Here is an 18,750-nt window from a genome sequence, read left to right as displayed (position 1 = left end):
CTTAATATGATATTAATAACCCGGAATGAATGTCCAATCCATTTTCATTTAAGTGTATAGCTGCGGTTTTGTGAATCTCTTGCACTGTGTTGTGTTTTACGCCTTTTACGCTGAAAGTTCCGACCGGAAGTCATTGCGGTTTTATTTCAGTTGCCTTGACAGCAGCCTCCTTACGCAGCGCTCGCCGGCCGCACGCTCCATTCATCCTTGCGTCTTATTTACCGGTGTGCGCGACTGGCGTCGTGTGTTTGAAGAGGTCTTCAGGCAGGCATGTCAGGCTCAACTCCCCCGCCTCCTTCGGTGGAGGCTGTGCGGACCGAGGGATGTTTTCCCCCCGGATACAAGCCTTTCAAACCCGAAGACCACGGCCTGGAGCGCGGGTTTCGTCTCACAGCATTTTCGGACCTGAAGGGATGAGGCTGCAAGGTCCCGCAGGAGGCTCTGCTCAAACTCCTGGCGGGACTGGAGACGGACCGGGCCGACGGGACAGGAAAGGCCGGAGACCAGGCAACGGAGTTCGGCCAACAGTTGCCCAGCCCCCGACTCGGTAAGGAATAAATTAGTTTGCAGAGCTGGCCGTCAAACAAGCCAGAGGTCCTGGTGGCTAGCCTTAGTTGGCTAGCGGAACTGTTGCTAACCATGCTAGCTCGTCTCTACTGACACTGCACCTCATTTGACAGTTGGGCAGGTACGAGACATTACAGTTAACTTGTTTCTGACAGTCACCACCTAACTAAACTGATGATATATCGACCGAGTCCACATACAAGTTGTAACGATACTACAACGTCGCTTTAAATAATAAATAGAAACTTAGGTTGTACAGGAAGAGACCACAAGTTCCGTGAGTTGTTAAATAAGCAGAGTAGGAATGATTCAGCAGAAATAATTTTGATTGTTTCGGGGCAAAGGTCATCCTCGTGATTAAGCTTCTTTTTTTTTCTTTTTTTTTCGTGTGGAAGAGTTTCGCAACTTAGTGTGGAAACTGTGCTGTTCGTTTGATCTGATCAGAGTTACAGCAATCGGCCCTGTGTTGAAAGTTAGACATGAAGTAACACACTTGTTCGTGCAATAATGCAATCCCACATAACGGGTCTGTAGAAAACATTAACTACATGTAACAACAAAAGTTACACACAAACCACACACAGAAGTTACACAATATTTTAAAAAGTGCGCAGTACATGTCTAGTTAACTGTAACCCATTGTCTAAAATTGCACACTTCCTTCCTTCCTCATCCTGATGTGTTTCCAGGTGTGGGGATGGACTGCTGTGTGATTCCCCTGAGACATGGAGGACTCTCACTGGTCCAGACCACAGACTTCTTCTACCCCCTGGTGGAGGATCCCTACATGATGGTAAGAGGCTGACAGGTGTTTCTCTCTCTCTCTCTCTCATAGGTGGGCACTCTGCCACTGTTGACTGGGAAACTATCCGAGAAGAAGTGAGGCATGTTCAAACCCAGAAATATTTGTGGAATTGCGATGAACTCATTGAGTTCAAAAAACACAGCAACGGGCAGCCACACACATGGTTACACTTCGGCACTTGTGTAACCCAAAACAATCACTCCTCTGCCATTCCTAAGCCAGAGTCATTTGTCATTACTCAAGATGTGTATCTTTTATTAAGGTTATTTTTCTTCCTAATTATCTTTTTAAAATTGCTTTAACATTTCATGCTCCCACAAGAGTGGGTGGTGCACTTTTTAGTTAATGGCTGCACATGTGCACACTGACGAAAGTTCAAAATCCACAAAACAGACATAACTTTCTTGTGTTGTTATTCCTTTGGTGAAAGCCAGAGCTGGAGGCTTGTTGTTTTGGCGTTGTTCTTGCAAACATGATTTCTCAGTAATGCCTTAAATTTGTTTTTGTTACCACAGTTCCTTAAGATCTGGCACAAAAACATTCACATGGACAAAATGTCAAAGACAAAACATTTCGAATGTCACAGTGACCTCACGATGTTCCTGAAAACTGTTCTGGCCATTATTCACCACAGTAACTCAGGAAGAGCCAGGGGAGTCGGCCATCCGCTGGGTGGTCGTCACCCCCTCGCTGCAGGTCCTTCCTCTCCTCCGCAGTGCAGCTGGAGGACCAGATTGTGCAGCAGTAGACACAGTGAGCAGGAGTTTCCAGAGGAGTTTGCCACATTTTTTAATGAACCATCTCAAGACAAAAACAGGAAAAGACAGAGTCATTCTGCCAAGAAACAAAATCTTAAAGCTGAATATTATCCAGTAGCTGATGCAGTAAAGTCAGGTTCCAGGTTGAAAATAATTATTTTTATCAACGATGATAAAAGTCTGAAAGTTGTTTGTCTTGTGTCCTCTTTGTGCCTGTGTCTCTCAGGGCAGGATAGCGTGCGCTAACGTGCTCAGTGACCTCTACGCCATGGGCATCACAGAGTGTGACAACATGCTGATGCTGCTGAGCGTCAGCCAGAAGATGAATGACAAGGTAGCGTTATGTGTGTTCACAGGTGGATGTACTGATGTACAGTATATAATATGTATATCCTCTGCTAGTCTAATACGTCCATATGTACATGTGTCAAAGGTGGACCAAAGTCTCATATCCATTCATGTCGGTGTGTGTGTGTGTGTGACACAGGACCGCGAGCGGGTGATGCCGCTGATGATTCAAGGGTTTCGAGACGCAGCAGAGGAGGGCGGGACTTCAGTAACGGGCGGCCAGACTGTGATCAACCCCTGGATCATCGTAGGAGGGGTGGCGTCCGTGGTCTGCCAGCCTAACGAGTTCATCATGTGAGTTTGTTAAAAGTCCGTTGCCGTGGCGTTCTGTCAGCTGCTTTTTTTTTTTACACTGAGGATCAGATAGATTAACAGATTAACAGAATGTAACTAACCTCCATGATGTCAGAACAACACATAGAAGCATTTATAGCGTCCCGTGTTGACACAAAGCTCAGGTCCTCCTTCGGCTACATGTCGTTTGATCTCATGCAGGAACAAAACTCACAGGTGAAAATAATATTTAAAACGAGTGCAGTGCTTAAAGTGACACACAAGTGACACATAAGCCGTTTACAGTTCAGGGGCTGTGTAGACGAGGAGCCAGAAACCACCAAAGTGAGACAACCTGATCTCCTAATTATCTGCTGCAAAGTCCACCATGTTCACTTTTTGAAAAATGATTAAACCAAAAATTGATTTTTTTGAAATTATTAACATGTCAATGTAGTGTTTGGGTTCTGCTACAAGACATTTCAGCAGCGAAGATGCTAATGCAGCCACAACTGAGCATTCTAGATTTGGAAATGCAGTTTCAAAGAGTCTGAAAAAGTTGGATTCAGTTTTTCAGCACCCAGTCAGGTTTAATACGTCAGAATCCCTAGCAACCAATCCCGTAGATTTTTTTTGCATCTGATTTGTTGTTCACTGTGATGGTGACACTTCACATCTACTTACACAGCACTTTGATGCGGGAGACCAGGTTCGAATCTCAGTGCAAGCCTCATGTTTTGATATCGGCCCTCTGTCTCCCCTGCTCCCGCTGACGCTCACTGCCGTTACCGAGCAACACGGTGGCGGTGGGTGGGTGCAAGTCATGATGCATTTGCATACCCATGAATATTCATAGAACCCGGATTTCTTAATGAGGGAGAGATAGTAGACGTGTTTTTAGCCTCTTTGAGAGTTTTTTAAACAACTTTTTTTTGTGGGAAATCAATTTAAATAAAAAAATAGTCATAGCTGAGCATTTTTACAATTTTTAAAATGCCTCTTTAGGCGGACTTTAATAAATGGTGTGGGTTGATGTTTATATATAAATAATTGGGGCAGTAAGGATCCACCAGCTGGATCCATGTTGTCCAGGAAACAAAGGATGCTTTTCCCTGTCACATCTGAAGGAGCCTTTTAAATAGGACAGGCTTATCGCGCCGCTTTAACGCCATCGGTTTTCAAATGCAGCCTTTGAAGGATGAAGCAGCTGAATGGGGACGGAGCTACAAGCGCACTGAGCCATCGTTAGTGCCACCTGTACTTTTCTGCCACGACAAGTTAAAGTATTGTGAAGAGGGAGGAGGGAGGTCGCTATTATATAAACTGTGCCATGAAGGATCTGTCCCCGCATTTGTGAAATAGATCACCTGTTGATGGTTTTGTTAAATTAATGTCTCATTCTGGTCCTTTATGTAAAAACACTCATGTCACGCCTCCTCAGATATGAGGGTTTGTATATGACAATAACTCTTTGGTTTGATGTGTCTGGCATATCACACACCTGTTTTTCACATCTTCTGATATGTTACACAGATAGAATGAATAATTAATCAGGTAACCAATCAACACATAATACACCACAAAAATACCTAGGGGGCTAGGACGTTATCAGTAGCTGTTTTTTTGTTGTTGTTGTTGTCGTTAGTTTGTTTTTTTGAATAAATTAACAAATTCAGTTTTCACATTAATACATTAATACGCAGTTTTGAATAAACAAAATGCACAAGTAACATAAAGTCATAGAAACCAAAGCAAATTAAAGGGGAATAACCGTAACTGCAACATCCTCAGTTCTACCGTCCATCTCTTGTCTCCAGTGACACTTTGTACTAAAGGACAGATGCCAAAGAAAACAGGTTACAGGACTCTCCACTTTTTTAAAATGGGCTTCTATATACTTTGCTTGTAATTGAATTTCAGTTCACGTGGAAAAGCTGCACGTGACTGAGTATAGTGATATATTTTTGTCATATTTGTGTTTTTCCAGGCCGGATGGAGCCGTGCCAGGCGACGTCTTGGTTCTGACTAAACCTCTGGGGACGCAGGTGGCCGTGAACGCCCACCAGTGGCTCGACCAGGTCAGTCAGTCGACTCCACTCACCTGAACATGAACGTTACATGACGTGTTGTCGTTCTACACTGACACTCCCCCACTGCCTCTCTCATCAGCCTGAAAGGTGGAACAAGATCAAGCTAGTCGTCACCAAAGAGGAAGTTAAAGAGGCCTATCAGGAAGCCATGTTCTCCATGGCAACGCTAAACCGCACAGGTACACTTTGTCACTGATGTTTTTGACTTATTTCATTTACAGTCTCTTTTAAAACGCTTCACGGAAACGTTCTGCGATCTCGAAAGTGAGTCTTTTTTGTCCGTAGCGGCCGGTCTGATGCACAAGTTCCAGGCCCACGCTGCAACTGACGTGACAGGTTTCGGACTGTTGGGACACGCCAACAACCTGGCAGAACAGCAACGGAACGAAGTGGCCTTTGTCATCCACAACCTACCAATCATAGCCAAGATGACTGCTATCAGTAAAGCCTGTGGAAACGTGTTCAACCTGGTTCAGGGCACGTCAGCAGAGACGTCTGGTATGAGCGCTGAGATGTATACGCTTGAATCAAGATTGATCAAACCATGTTGATATCAGCAGTTGAAGCCAATGTCATGATTTTAAAGATTAAATATTCAGTATAAAGCGAGATTCCTACGTAGTTTTTGACCCACCAGGCATGGGCGTGGTAGTGGGGGGAAAAGGGGGCCTGACTACCCAGGGCCCGAGTAGGGGGAGGGCCCATGAAAATCCTGAAATTATAATTTTTTTGTGTGATGTTTTTATTTCGAATGAATTGCCCCCCCCCAATTAATTGGTGTCATAATTTATTTCAAATATATTGATAACATCAACTGAGAGAATGAACTCTGTGTCAAAGTCCTCCCAACATATTAGACATTCTGGGGACAATTCCTCTTGGAGGCGTAAAATTGGTTTAGTCCGCCCATAGACAGCGGCCAACAGCAAGTGTAACGTCAGTGAGCCCAGATTGAATGAGACTAGCTTTCATCATGCCACCCAAAATACATAAATCGGGGTAGAAGAAGGCAGAATTAGGGGAAGCAACTGTTAAAGTGAAAGTTCAACATTTTGGCAAATTGGCCCAATGCCATAATCCCTATAGTTTTAGGAGTAGATTTGTTACCTTTAATTGTCTGTGCAAGCTATTTTTAGAACGGCGGAGATATGATATGAGATAATAACGGAACGTTACGAGTTGTTTTCGAGGTAAATGCAAAGCCAGTATAGTGCCGAAAAGAGATTACTTGCCGAAAAACTGCCCCCGACGGAAACACGCTTTGGCGGCTTTGTATAAATTTAACTCAAAAACAACTCTGCGCTTCGAGCACTGGCGTGGACAGGGGCCCACTGACATTATGAGTGTATAGGGCCTAGAATTTGGTGCTACGCCCCTGCCACCAGGACCCACCATTCAAACTTGTAGGATTTATTCAATTGGGAGAGATGCCCAGAGCCTCCTCTCTTCTGATTGGTCACAGACCTGTTGTTACTAGCCTGACAGATGAGATATAAAACCACAAATATATAATCTTATGCATCAACATTTGAAAATAAAACACCTGAAATGTTAAAAAAAAAAAAAAAAAAGGAAAGGAGAAAGGGACCTTTAATAATAACTCTCTTCCTCTCCTGCAGGGGGGCTGCTTGTTTGCCTGCCCAGAGAGCAGGCGGCCAAGTTCTGCTCGGAGATGAAGAGTCAGACCTCTGGAGCCGGCAGTCAGGGGTCGGCGGGCGGAGCCTGGATAATCGGAATCGTGGAGAAAGGCGACCGCCGCGCGCGCATCATCGACAAGCCCCGCATCATCGAGGTCCCGCCGCGGACAAGCCAGGCAGCGAATCAGGAGAACAGCTCCACCAGCCCCAACCCCAGCCCCAATCTGTCATAGACACTGCCGCTCCTCTGACACTGGTCCAGGGTGTGTGAGTGTGTGTGTGTGTGTGTGAGTGTGCGTTTGTTTGCGTGCGTGCATGTGCTGATGTTGCTGTCCATCTCATCCCCCTCTTCAGTCAGTCAAAATGCTGAGAGCACACCGACCAAAATCACTGTCATTGTTTTCCAGTGGGAGAGGAAATGGACGGCACACACTGTTATTTATCCATGTTTCGAAGGAGCTGCTGGAAAAGGCCTTTCACCATTTCACCATTTTGGAACGACTGTAAAAATTCAGGGTAGTACACTTAACTGATCCCACGCCCTTTATTTAGATCTGCACTTCTTCCCTTTCTAATCCATTTATTATTTTTTATTTTACTTAAATTTATCTTAATGCAAAATAATATTCTTGTGAAAACATTCCATGTTAGTTTAGCCAAATTCAGCAAATAATGAAAATTGTGTATAAGCGTGTGTGTGTGTGTGTTTGAGTATTTTATCATTTGACTGGGGTGCTTTGCTGTGATGAAGTTGGGCGAGGTGGATGATGATGATGATGATGATGATGATGTCTCACGTTGGTGAATGTATCGTGTGAAAAAAGAAATAATTCATCGGGGCCCCCGGCACCTGACGCCTCCGCCCACACAGATCCAGAGGAAGGCTTGAGCAGCTTCCTCCGGAGCGGCCGGGTGGAGTCCAGAGTGTCCGTCTGTGTCAGCTGACGCCGTCCGGCACCGAGTCCCTCCCACCCTTCCTTTTTCATGAAGCTCCGCCTGGTAAACCTCGGTCAGCGGGGGCAGGTGGAGCGGATGTTCGCCTTTGGATTGGGGTCGGACTCGGAGTGCCGGAGGTCTGGAGCTGTGTTTGTAGGTTTCCTTTTCACATTCAATAAAAACCATCATCAACGCAGACTTCAGCAGTGTTTGGATGTTGTGTTAACAACCTTCGGTGCATGTTAGAGCCTGTCAAGGAAAATATGTAGAATTTTTTTATGAGACTGTTTCCATCACCACCCAGGCATTTTTACAGAAGATATTATAAATTGTCTCAGTGGGAAAGTTCTCATAACTAATGAGTCATCACCTCTTATTTGTGTTTGTTTGTCAGAAATAATTTCACAGTGAAAATAATTACATAAAAAAAAACATTAAGATTTAAAAGATTTAAATCCATTGTTATCAGGTCATGGATTTCCCTATAAGTCAGCAGCACAGTCTAACCAAGTTCAAAGCTGACCTGTAGAGCACCCGTGGTTTGATAAATACCTAGATTGACTGCAACAATTTGATTATTTTCTCTTTCGTAAATATAGAAATATAGATATAGAGCAAGTTTAATGAAAATAGTAAAAGTAAAAAAATATATACTACACAGTATATTCCAAACTGCATTATGTCACTGAGGTTGACAATGTGCCCAACACTGAGTAGCACCCTGGACAGTTCCTCAGTGCTCTGCTGCTTCAGGACAAGTCAGTTAGGATGTTAAAGGAGTAGTAAATTTTACACATTTTATTTACAGTGATTTTATTATTGAGAAGTTATTGAGAGTTTTTTGTTTTTGTTTTTCATTATGACCATTATTTTTGTACTTTAATTACAGAACTTTCAAATCAGCAGCATTTTTGAAACAAGCACATTTTATTTCTAATAGATTGTATAGTTTTTTTTTTTTTTTAATTACTTTTTAATTCTTATTCTCTTCTGTCTCAATGGGTCTGTGAAATGTACACACTGTAGTGGCCGGTGTGCGGTGCTTTACGTCCCAGAGGAACAGCTGTAGTTCAGGGACTGGTCAAGCCCCCTGTCGCCAGCAGGGGGCAGCACCTGGCTAGACAGAGACTGAATACAGAAGTAGAAGAAGAAAAGGCGGAAGTGTTTGTGTTTTGTTTTTTAATCTTTTTTGTTTGGAGTTAAGACACCACTTTCACGGGGTAAAACTACTCAATCATTATTTTGGGGTTTTTTGTAAACTTTTATTGGCGTAAATTTAGTATCACTACAGGTTTAAAAACACTCCCTCAGTACACGAAGACAGCGTCACTTCCGGTAGTGACAGGAAAAACAGATGTGTGCCCTGCGTAAACAATCGAGTCATCCAGGGAGAGCGGACTGCAGATGAGATCTATTATCTAAAGTATTAAACGGTAATGTTGCCAACAAATCTATATGTAAAGAGAGGCGAGCTGTAGCCTGTGATCATTTTGATGTATGAGGTTGACACGTCTCTGTGTCAGTGAATCAAATTTCTGCAATGACTCTCGTGATAAGCCTGACTTACTCCTGCTCATTGTATTTATTAAAATAAAAGCCTGACTTATCTGTTCTGTAATAGTTCACGCAAAAGCTTGAATTGTACTCCCCTGGTTTAAATTATGATGTCTGAGATCAAAACCTGACTTACTCTCCCTCTAGCCTGACTTATTCTCCTCTAGTTTGTAATAATTCACATGAAAGCCTGACTTATCCTCCTATAATTTTATATGATCCCTTTCATAAACTTGTCGTCCTTGTTTCAGTTAAACGTCAGCAGGCCCTGTAGTTGCTTTTTTGCAACAGGCTAATGTTTCCCATGGTGTGTAAAGTGATCAGTGTTGTGTGTGTTCTGTGCATCAGCTGTCTGCGGCCACCATGCCTTATCTGGGCAGTGAGGACACAGTGCGAGAGCTGAGGAGAGCTCTGTCCAACCCCAATGTCCAGTCTGACCCGCTGCGCTACAGGAACACCATCCTCAAAGTCATCAGGTAGGTGACAGACAGACACGCACCCAGCAAGCAGGAGTGACACTGCAACAAACCTGACACATTTTATTGTCATTGTTTCCTCTTTCTTTTCTTTCCATCTTCCTTCCACACAATTTTTTTTCCCCCTTTGCTCCTCTCTTCCTCTGTCTCAGGGCCATGTCGCAGGGTGTGGACGTATCAGGCCTGTTCAGTGAAATGGTCAAAGCGTGTGCCACGGTGGATGTAGTCCAGAAGAAACTGGTCTACGTCTTCCTCTGTTCCTACGCCGCCTTAAACCCGGAGCTGTCTCTGCTGGTCATCAACACGCTGAGGAAAGACTGTCAGGACCCAAACCCCATGGTCCGCAGTCTGGCCCTGAGGAACATGACCAACCTTAGGTGAGGGTCCCACACACACACACACACACACACACACACACACATCGACCTCAGTACAGATCAGCCTGTGATTGTGAATGAATGAATGAAAGTTTACACAGAGTAAAAGAAGGACATAAATACAACACAACAACGCAAAATAAAACAACGAAACTTAACAATGGAGTGGGAAGAAGCTGAAGCTTATTAAATCCCACCTCTCCTCCCTATGTTAATTCCAATATATACTATAATAGGTTATAAAATAGTAACAATACTATGATAATAAATAAACATTTTTTATTTTATTTTATTATTTGTCAAAGACCAAATTTGTTACAAACAAAGGCAAAAAATAAGAAACAATTAAATTATAACAAAAATGAGTAGGAAAAAGAAGCAATAGACTGAGTGATCATACAGTGAATATAAAAATACATACATGAATGAATAATGTAAAACAATAAAGATACATGCATACATTAAAAACAGAGTAGGCTAAGACAATAAATAAACAGCATAACTATATATGCCTTATTATGTTTGATAGTACATAGTTTGGCTGACAACATATATGAGTATATAACCACATAAACATATATATATATATATATATATTTTATATTTATATTTACGAGGATATGTATGTAGTATATATTTATTTATTTTTAAAGTATTGTACTTCTTCCCACTCCTTTTTCGAACAATGTGCGGCGTTTTGTTATGTCTTAGCTCTTTATTTTATTGTATTTGTTTAATTTCTCTTTTTCTTTCTTTTGTATGTACAATAGTTACATACATTTTTTTTATACATGTTCGAAAATAAAATTCATTCATTCATTCAACATATATACACACACACATAATACACATACACACATTGTAGTCACAATGAGACATAAAATAACAAAAAATGAGAAGCCATAATAGATTAAGACGTCAATAACAATAGCAGTACCCTGTATCACTTGGTGTCTTTTTACACCCCAATTTCATCCTGTACCTTATAAAGACATGCTCTCTATGCTTTACTTTATTGTTTTAATTGACATGAATTAAATTGTTTGAATTTTTCACACATCCTATTACATATTTTTACTCGGCAGAATGAAATGCAAAATCTTTTCTTATTTGTGCGATTGTTGGGATGACCAGACCTGTGACTGTGTGTCTGTGTGTCCCAGGTTGCCCAGTCTGGTGGAGTATGTGGAGCAGCCTCTGACAGCCGGACTGAGGGACCGAGCAGCGTGTGTGCGACGAGTGGCCGTGCTCGGCTGGGCCAAACTGCACAATCTCCAAACCAGCTCAGAGATAGGTACAGCGTCTGGATGACTCGGCTGTCTGTCACAACCTCACCTGGTTGTAGGGTGCATCATGGATGGGGAGAGCGGGCCTGGAGCACTGAAGCCGCCCCGCAGGAGCTTTCATGTCCTTAACCTCTTGCCCGTGACTCCTGTAGATGCTGCGGTGGTGAACGAGCTGTACAGCCTGCTCAGGGACCCAGACCCCGTCGTCATGGTGAACTGTCTCCGAGCCCTGGAGGAGATCCTGAAGGATGAGGGGGGGGTCGCCATCAACAAACCCATCACCCATCACCTCCTCAACAGGTCAGTTTGGAGTCAAGTCATGATGTGAAGTGAAGGAAGTTTAAACATGTGCTTGATGCATGTTTTAAGGATAATGTTGTAGAGGGACTAAGTCAGTGTTTTTCAACCTTGGGGAATTCAAATGGGGTCGCCGGAAATGTCTAGTAATTGATGAAAATAAAATAAATATAAAATATAAAAATATATTTAACTAATTATTATTCTTTTTAAAATTATGATTTAAAACACCACAGACAATCTTCAATCAGACTTTATTTACAGAGCACTTTTCATACAAAAGACATGTAGCACAAAGTGCTTTACACCATAAAAGCAGACAAAACAAAGCAAAAATAAAACCCAAAGTCATGCAGCTACATACACGCTTGCGCACGCACACACACACACACACACACACTCTGTTATAAAGCTTAAAAGAAGGCAACTGAAGCGCTATCTTACTCTACAATTTGCCGTGAGGAAACACCAGGGACTGGATAAAACCAAATAATTAAAAGAAATGATAAAAAATAACTAAAATTATACCATAAATATGCTAAGACTAAAAAGATTAAATGTAAAAATAAATACAAAATAAAATAAAATAAAAATCTTAAACAACTGTATTCTATACTTTCACTTTCTCGAATATAAATCGAGTTCAAATAAAATGCAACATATAAAATCTGAGCTGGTGCATCTTGACTGATGGGGGTCACCAGAAATTTGTGATGTCAAAATGGGATCACGAGCCAAAAAATGTTGGATGGAAACCCCTGGACTAAGTGGTTGTTCACTGCTGCGCCACATGTTAATGATGGAGTCAGAAAAAAGCGATTAATATATCAGATCAGTGCCATTCCTGCTCACAAGACAGTCTCAGTCCAGACTGCTCTCATCCGTGTTTCTCTGTTGGTGGAACAAGCCACTGAACGCAGAGGAGAACCACCATTTCAATTAAACACACACAATTTGAATGCAGTCTGATCTGACTTGAAACACTATTGTTTTTCAGTTTACACAATGTAACAGAGAGAACATCCTGACACATGTTTATTTATTACTCTGATAGCACTGTTTGGCGTATTGAATAGGCCTAATAATTATTTTTTCAGTCTTCAGTTAATAATGGTTTTAATTCACCTAATTTAACACATATAAATAAGTAATATTACAGTGTGTAATTCAGTCGTCCTTAATGTAAAATATGTGTTGATACTATAACAAATCTAAAAAAGCGATTAGTATTGGTAGTGGATTGGCTCATTTCACCCATAACTGATTGATATTGGTATTGGCAGCAAATAAACTGTAGTCAGGACGTTACTAATAGGTTATACTTACACCAAGGTTTCCCTCTGCACTGATCTCCTTCACTTTGGATTGAAGCACCTGCCAAATGAGTGAATGAGATCCCTGCTCCGATTGAAGTGTGTAATGTACAGCCTGTTCTGCTGAATGTTTTTTTTTTTTACTTGTCCTTGTTTCTGTGCGTCTTAGTAAACGTGAACAAGAGCCTGAATCTGCAGAGGTTGTCTCTCTGTGTAAAACCCTCAACCACTCATCTCAACTTAATCAAATCAGAGCAGCCAAATTGCTTCCTGACAGATTCTCTTTAGAGATTCTCTTGCTGCCAGTGAAGCACCACAGGAGATTCTGTACATTTCCAGGAAGTTGCTGTTTTCTTTTGGGATTTTATTCCTCCCAGAGGGAAACCATCAAGTCTCCCCTGTTCTCTAGTCTTTAATTCAAGATGAACAAAAAAAACAAATACTTGCAGGAAAAACTGAACATGATGAACATTCACAAAGTGCAGTTTAAAAGACTTTGGAAATGCACAAATTTGTGTAAATTGGTGGCACTGCTGTGTCTGTGAGACAAATTTAACAACTAAAAACATGTATTTACCAGAAGTAGATGGGAATTGAACTTGAAAACTGACAGAATTGGATTGATACCATCATTAAATACCAAATTTTGATACCTAAGTAAATCAATATGTAGTGTACTTGTTGCACATGATCATTTTCTTCCTGTTAAAAGTAATTTGATTAAATTGGTATAAAAACAGTTTATTGACAATACCCAGTCCCAAGCTACTTAACTCTGATCTCCTGACTGATTAATCTGAGCAGAAACTACAGTATAAAAAACTACAGCCGGACCGATACGGTCTGGTTGGGGCTGATGCTGATACTACATTTCAGATTCCAGGCAGATATTCCCCATTTGCAACGATCCCTCCATCAGATATGGTTCAACCACTTGTGACAAATGTGTTGGAGACTCAACAGTTTACTGTTGAACAATAAATAACTTTAATTGCTCAAAATGGCCTCAGTGCAGCACTGCTGTAAACTCTTTGAAAATGTCACTTAAATAACTGAAAATAACTATTAAAAAAAAAACAAAGATCAAAAGCTTCTTATTAATAATTACACACTTACAAGCCCCTGTCAGTCCGACTGTGTTATGTGGAGCAAACCTACAGAAATGAGAGAACCACAAGCTGAATGAACACAACACTTAACATTAGTTTTCTCGACAATCAATTAAACTGTTAACAGTTTACAGTTCACCTGCAAAGTTTGAGCAGTTTGACATTAGTTCTTATAAGCCAAGTACAAAAATACCACATGTCTGAAAAGAGAAAGGCTCAAGCCAGATGATGAAATCAGCTGATTAATCGTTTAGGCCCTAGGAGTAAAATCTACATGTTGTGTTTCTATGAGGGTTTGTGTGCTGGACTATATCTTGGCTGTGAGCACCGAGCACTTCTTTAGCTAACTCATGTTGACTGTTTTTACCTGTGCAGCTTCATATTTAATGGACAGATAGGAGTGTGAAGTCGGTTGTGGGCGGTGGTCTGAGGCCTTTGTGTGTCTGTGGTCCCAGGCTGAAGGAGTGCGACATCTGGGGTCAGTGCGAGGTGCTGAGGACCCTCCAGCGCTACCGGCCTCAGTCAGAGGACGAGCTCTTCGACATCCTGTCCCTGCTGGACGCGTCCCTGGTCAGCCCCCACCCCCCCGTCATGGCCGCCACCCTCAGCCTGTTCCTCAGCCTCAGCGCCGCGCTGCCCGCCGTCGGCCTGGCCGCCCTGGAGCGGGTGCGGGGCCCCCTGCTGGCCACCTGTGGCAGCGCGTCCAGAGAGATGAGGTTCACCGCACTCTGCCACATACAGGTCAGTTTTAAACGGGTCAAGTTTGGAGGCAGACGTCTAGTGTGTGTGTGTGTGTGTGTGTGTGTGTGTGTGTGTGTGTGTGTGCGTGTGCGTGTGTGTGTGTAATAAGGAGAAGACAGTGTGAGGTAAAGGTTCATACGACCCCCCCCCCCCCCCAAAAAAAGAGTCTGTTTCCACATTTTTTATGAAAACCCTGTCTCTTTCTATTTCTTTTCTTTTCACCAGCCCTCCTGTTGTCCACCTTGGTCAAGGAAGGCAGGAAGGACGAAGGGATAGATGAAAGAAAGGAACGAAAGACAAAGGGAAAGATGGGAGGAAAGAAGGAAGGGGAAAAGGAAGGAAAGATAGATGGAGGGAGGGAACAGATTGGGTCAAAAAGGAAGGAAGGAAGGGAGGGAGGGAAAAAGGATTGTGGAAAGAAGGAAAGGAAAAAGGAAGGAAAGAAAGATGGAGGGAGGGAGGGAGGGAGGGAGGGAGGGAACAGATTCGTTCTAGGAAGAAAGAAGGAAGGAAGAAGGGAAAGAAGGAAGGGGAAAGGGGAAGGAAAGAAAGATGGAGGGTCAATTGGATCAAAAGAGTAAGGAAGAAGAAGTAAGGACGAAGGGAATGAAGGAAGGAAGGAAGAAAGGAAGGGAAAAAGGATTGTGGAAAGAAGGAAGAGAGAAAGAAAGAAAGAAAGAAAGAAAGAAAGAAAGAAAGAAAGAAAGAAAGAAAGAAAGATGGAGGAAGGGAACATATTGGGTCAATTTGACCCAGAAGGACGACAGGAGGGTTAAATCCACATTAGGTAGTAGTAGTAGGTGTGTGCGTGTAATAAGGAGAAGACAGTGTGAGGTAAAGGTTCATACGACAAAAATAAGAAAGAGTCTGTTACCTCCACATATTTTATGACACCTCTATGTCACCTTTAACCTCTCATCTCTCCTACATGTCAGCAAGTTGTTTTGAAAATCTGTATCTTTGTGTATATGCATCTAGGATATGGAATCCAAAAAACAACGCACTCACCCTCTAAAAATATAAATGGCTGCTGGATCCTCAAACAAAAGTCCATGTAGAAAATGTACAAACAGTAGAGGACTGCACTGCAAATTCAAGTATTTTATTATAGATATAAAATACTTGAATTTTGTGTATATGCATCCAATTGTATTTGAACTTTTGATTCAGTTTGACATTTTGTAAATATACGTATTTGCTTTTTTACTGAGAGTTCAATGAGTAAATTGGTAGCAGTGTCATGTCCGTTAGATAAATTCAAAGCATAACTGCCCATGAAACACAGCTTTACCATCAGACTTTTATTCTATAATGGTTTATTTTATCTAATCAGCTCAGAGCAGTCTACACAAAGCAACATGGTTCATATAGCACATGGTATGAAAGTGTGTGTTCAAGAAGAATACAAGTAAATGCATAAGAAAAAGAAGAAACATGAATAGACAAATAAAATAACAATAAAGTTTTGTTATAAAAAGGGTTATAAATAATATAATATGTTGCAGCCAACACAAATAATTCATATCCAGGTACATAAAACCATAAGTAAACACGCACTAATGTATACATATACTGAGCATACACAGCATTAGGGCTAATGTGTATTGTTGGACAATATATTTTCACCATTAATAATAAATAAATGAGATAATTCTATGAGATGTTAGACATCAGCAACAAACGCTTGTACTGTAAATCCTCACAATGGGTAACAAGTACAAAGACGTTGTATAAACCTTGATGTGATTATTATGCTGTCATTAATTTGTTCATTCAAAGCAACATCGTAATATTATAATAATAATAATTATAATATTTGGCAATTTTGCATGAAAAAGGCATTTTCCAGATAAATTATTGAGAAATGCAAATTGTGCCTTTTTTTTCAAGAGAGTCCCTCTCCTCTTTTTGTCCCTTTCCAGCTGCTGTTGCGTTCCCTCCCTGGCCTGATGGGGGCGCACTACAAGCGTTTCTTCTGTGGCTATGCTGAACCAGCCTACATCAAACAGAGGAAGATGCAGGTCGGTGCCTGTTTGACTCACTATCGACGTTTTTATTTACTGTCACCTCCACCCTCCTTGTTTTATTACATGTGTTCCCATGTGAACCATTGAGTTGCTAATCTAATCTCAGGTACAGTTAAATTGCAACGAAAGAATCAGATGCCATAAACTTCTCTCTTTACCAGACAGCGCATAAACACTGCTTTGTGTTTTACACTGTGCTGGATCCAAAAAATAAATAACCCTTTATGAGCTTCATCCGTGTTATGAAATGACACTTTCCTGTGTGTTATGTATAATGATTAACAGGTGGATGCAGGGCGTCTTGTATAACAGGAGTATTAGTGTCTCCACTGAGTGTGATTAAAGCACAGACGGTTTGAACTGCTTTTGGCTGATTGATCAGGGAACGTCCCTGCCCTCCTGAGCTAATGCATGTATTACCATGGTTACCAAATCATTTAAATAGAGATATTAAAGATCCCACATGAGTTTTTTTTTTTTCATTATAAAGCAGGTCTAGGTTCTACGCTGATACTGTGAGGGTAGTGAAAGGACATGAATACAAGAAAAGTTTGTTTTCTTAAATGTAAAGAAACTATATATAGAAATGAATTTTACCACACATAAAGTGGAATCACAACAGGCCTTTACTTTTCTCTTAAAAAGGCTCATGAAGTGTATGAAAGACGATCCTGATCCACACCAGAGACAACCAGTCTGCCTCTGTTTGACCCTCAGTATTGACCGCCAGCTGCACAGCAGCACAGCAGCACAGCAGCACAGCATTAAATCACTGGAGTATCAACACTCCTCCAACAGGACCGGCAGCAGCAGCAGCAGCAGCAGCAGCAGTAACACCATAGTGCTTAACAATATAATTGTGTTGTGCAGGTGCTGGTGGAGCTGGTGAATGACGAGAACGTAACGATGCTGCTGGACGAGCTGAGAGGTTACTGCACCGACGTCAACGCTGACACCGCGCACGCCGCCATCTCAGCCATCGGTAAACACGCTCACTCCCATGCACAGGCCTTGTTGTGGGTGCTTTAAGTGGATACTATGGTGGCCCTGACAGCTCAACCCACTGCAACCTAAGAAAAACACATGCAAAAATATATGACAAACATTTTTGTCTTTGCACGCATTTGCTTTAGTTGCAGCGTGTTGAGCTCTCAGGGCCACCACACTATAGTTCAGACAGTCAGTGTGGGTACTGTTTGATCCTTGCAGGCACCTGTACTACTTGACAGGGGAACCATTTGTAGCTGGTGCTTTATTAGCGTTACATTTAGAAGTTGTATTCCTAGTTTCCTCCATTGTAATCTCTGCAGTAAGCACTTTACTCTGGTCTTCACCTATAGAAGGTAAATCTAATGATTCCAGGACAGTATTCATTTCCTGCAGGGAAGTTGCATTTTGCTCCTTACATAGATCTCTGTAATAATTCTCAAAACAATTTTGTGGCGTCATGTTTTAGTTTTTATTTTAAGTGTCCCTATTTAAGTATATAGTGCTCTCTGATTGTTAGCCTGGTCCTTGATCCATTCTTATTATATCTGTTTGACAAATTCAGCTTTTTTCCTTATTCTTATTCTTATTTGTAGATTTATTTATTTATTTCCTAATATATTTACCCTAATATATTCGGTTTTCCCATTTCAATATGTTGCATTTCCAAAGCCCGCAGATTTTCCCTTGCACTACCTCCCACCATGAGTTATTATCAGTATAATGCATGCAGGTGTTCAGACAAACATGTCCAGATAATGGCTTTATTCTTTCATCTCACAGTCTGAAGAAGTATCACATCAAACATTGATAGGAGGGTCAGTTTTTTATGGCTCCTACTCTGACTATTGATTTCCTCTTTATTTCCACTTATACTGTAAGAGTTTACATCTGACTTCATGTTTCTATGGCTTATTACCTAACTGGGGTAAGTACAAATGGTGTCTATCCATTCATTTCCTGTCAAACACCACTTCCCTGTAATGCAATGGTCAACATTGTGCACACCACAGCTGTTGAACAGTAACTAGAGGATGATGAGAGAGACACCGTGCCCCCTTGGTTTAGTCACATTTTCAGTGGAGTCGTTCCTGTGTGTTTCTAAACACACAGGAAGGACCTGAACGTATCCTGCATTTAGAAAACGGAGGAAATTCAGTTATTAAAAT

At 41.6% G+C, this 18,750-nt stretch overlaps 2 protein-coding genes across 2 annotated transcripts in view; both read left to right on the top strand.

Annotated features, from left to right (window-relative positions):
* Window positions 1–199: 199 nt before the first annotated feature.
* On the top strand, window positions 200–7,612 carry sephs3 (selenophosphate synthetase 3). Its single transcript, XM_085781027.1, has 8 exons — window positions 200–547; window positions 1,257–1,360; window positions 2,357–2,464; window positions 2,618–2,772; window positions 4,739–4,829; window positions 4,921–5,020; window positions 5,127–5,339; window positions 6,461–7,612. Exons 1-8 carry the CDS (start codon window positions 271–273, stop codon window positions 6,709–6,711), a joined length of 1,299 nt encoding a protein of 432 aa, XP_085637153.1. The 5' UTR covers window positions 200–270; the 3' UTR covers window positions 6,712–7,612.
* Window positions 7,613–8,754: 1,142 nt separating this feature from the next.
* Window positions 8,755–18,750, top strand: part of ap4b1 (adaptor related protein complex 4 subunit beta 1) — a 26,437-nt gene continuing 16,441 nt past the window's right edge. Inside the window, exons 1-8 of the mRNA XM_085781019.1 lie at window positions 8,755–8,847; window positions 9,317–9,444; window positions 9,597–9,821; window positions 10,985–11,115; window positions 11,260–11,407; window positions 14,282–14,567; window positions 16,490–16,588; window positions 17,465–17,576. Of these exons, the coding sequence (XP_085637145.1) occupies window positions 9,332–9,444; window positions 9,597–9,821; window positions 10,985–11,115; window positions 11,260–11,407; window positions 14,282–14,567; window positions 16,490–16,588; window positions 17,465–17,576 (1,114 nt within the window). The 5' untranslated portion in view covers window positions 8,755–8,847; window positions 9,317–9,331. The remainder of the gene's footprint in view (window positions 8,848–9,316; window positions 9,445–9,596; window positions 9,822–10,984; window positions 11,116–11,259; window positions 11,408–14,281; window positions 14,568–16,489; window positions 16,589–17,464; window positions 17,577–18,750) is intronic.

This window comes from Trachurus japonicus, chromosome 7 (assembly GCF_045865225.1).
Source record: "Trachurus japonicus isolate A0001 chromosome 7, Traja_1.0".
NCBI lineage: Eukaryota > Metazoa > Chordata > Actinopteri > Carangiformes > Carangidae > Trachurus > Trachurus japonicus.
The sequence above is the reverse complement of the archived record's forward strand: the minus strand, read 5'-3'. Positions and strand labels throughout refer to the sequence as shown.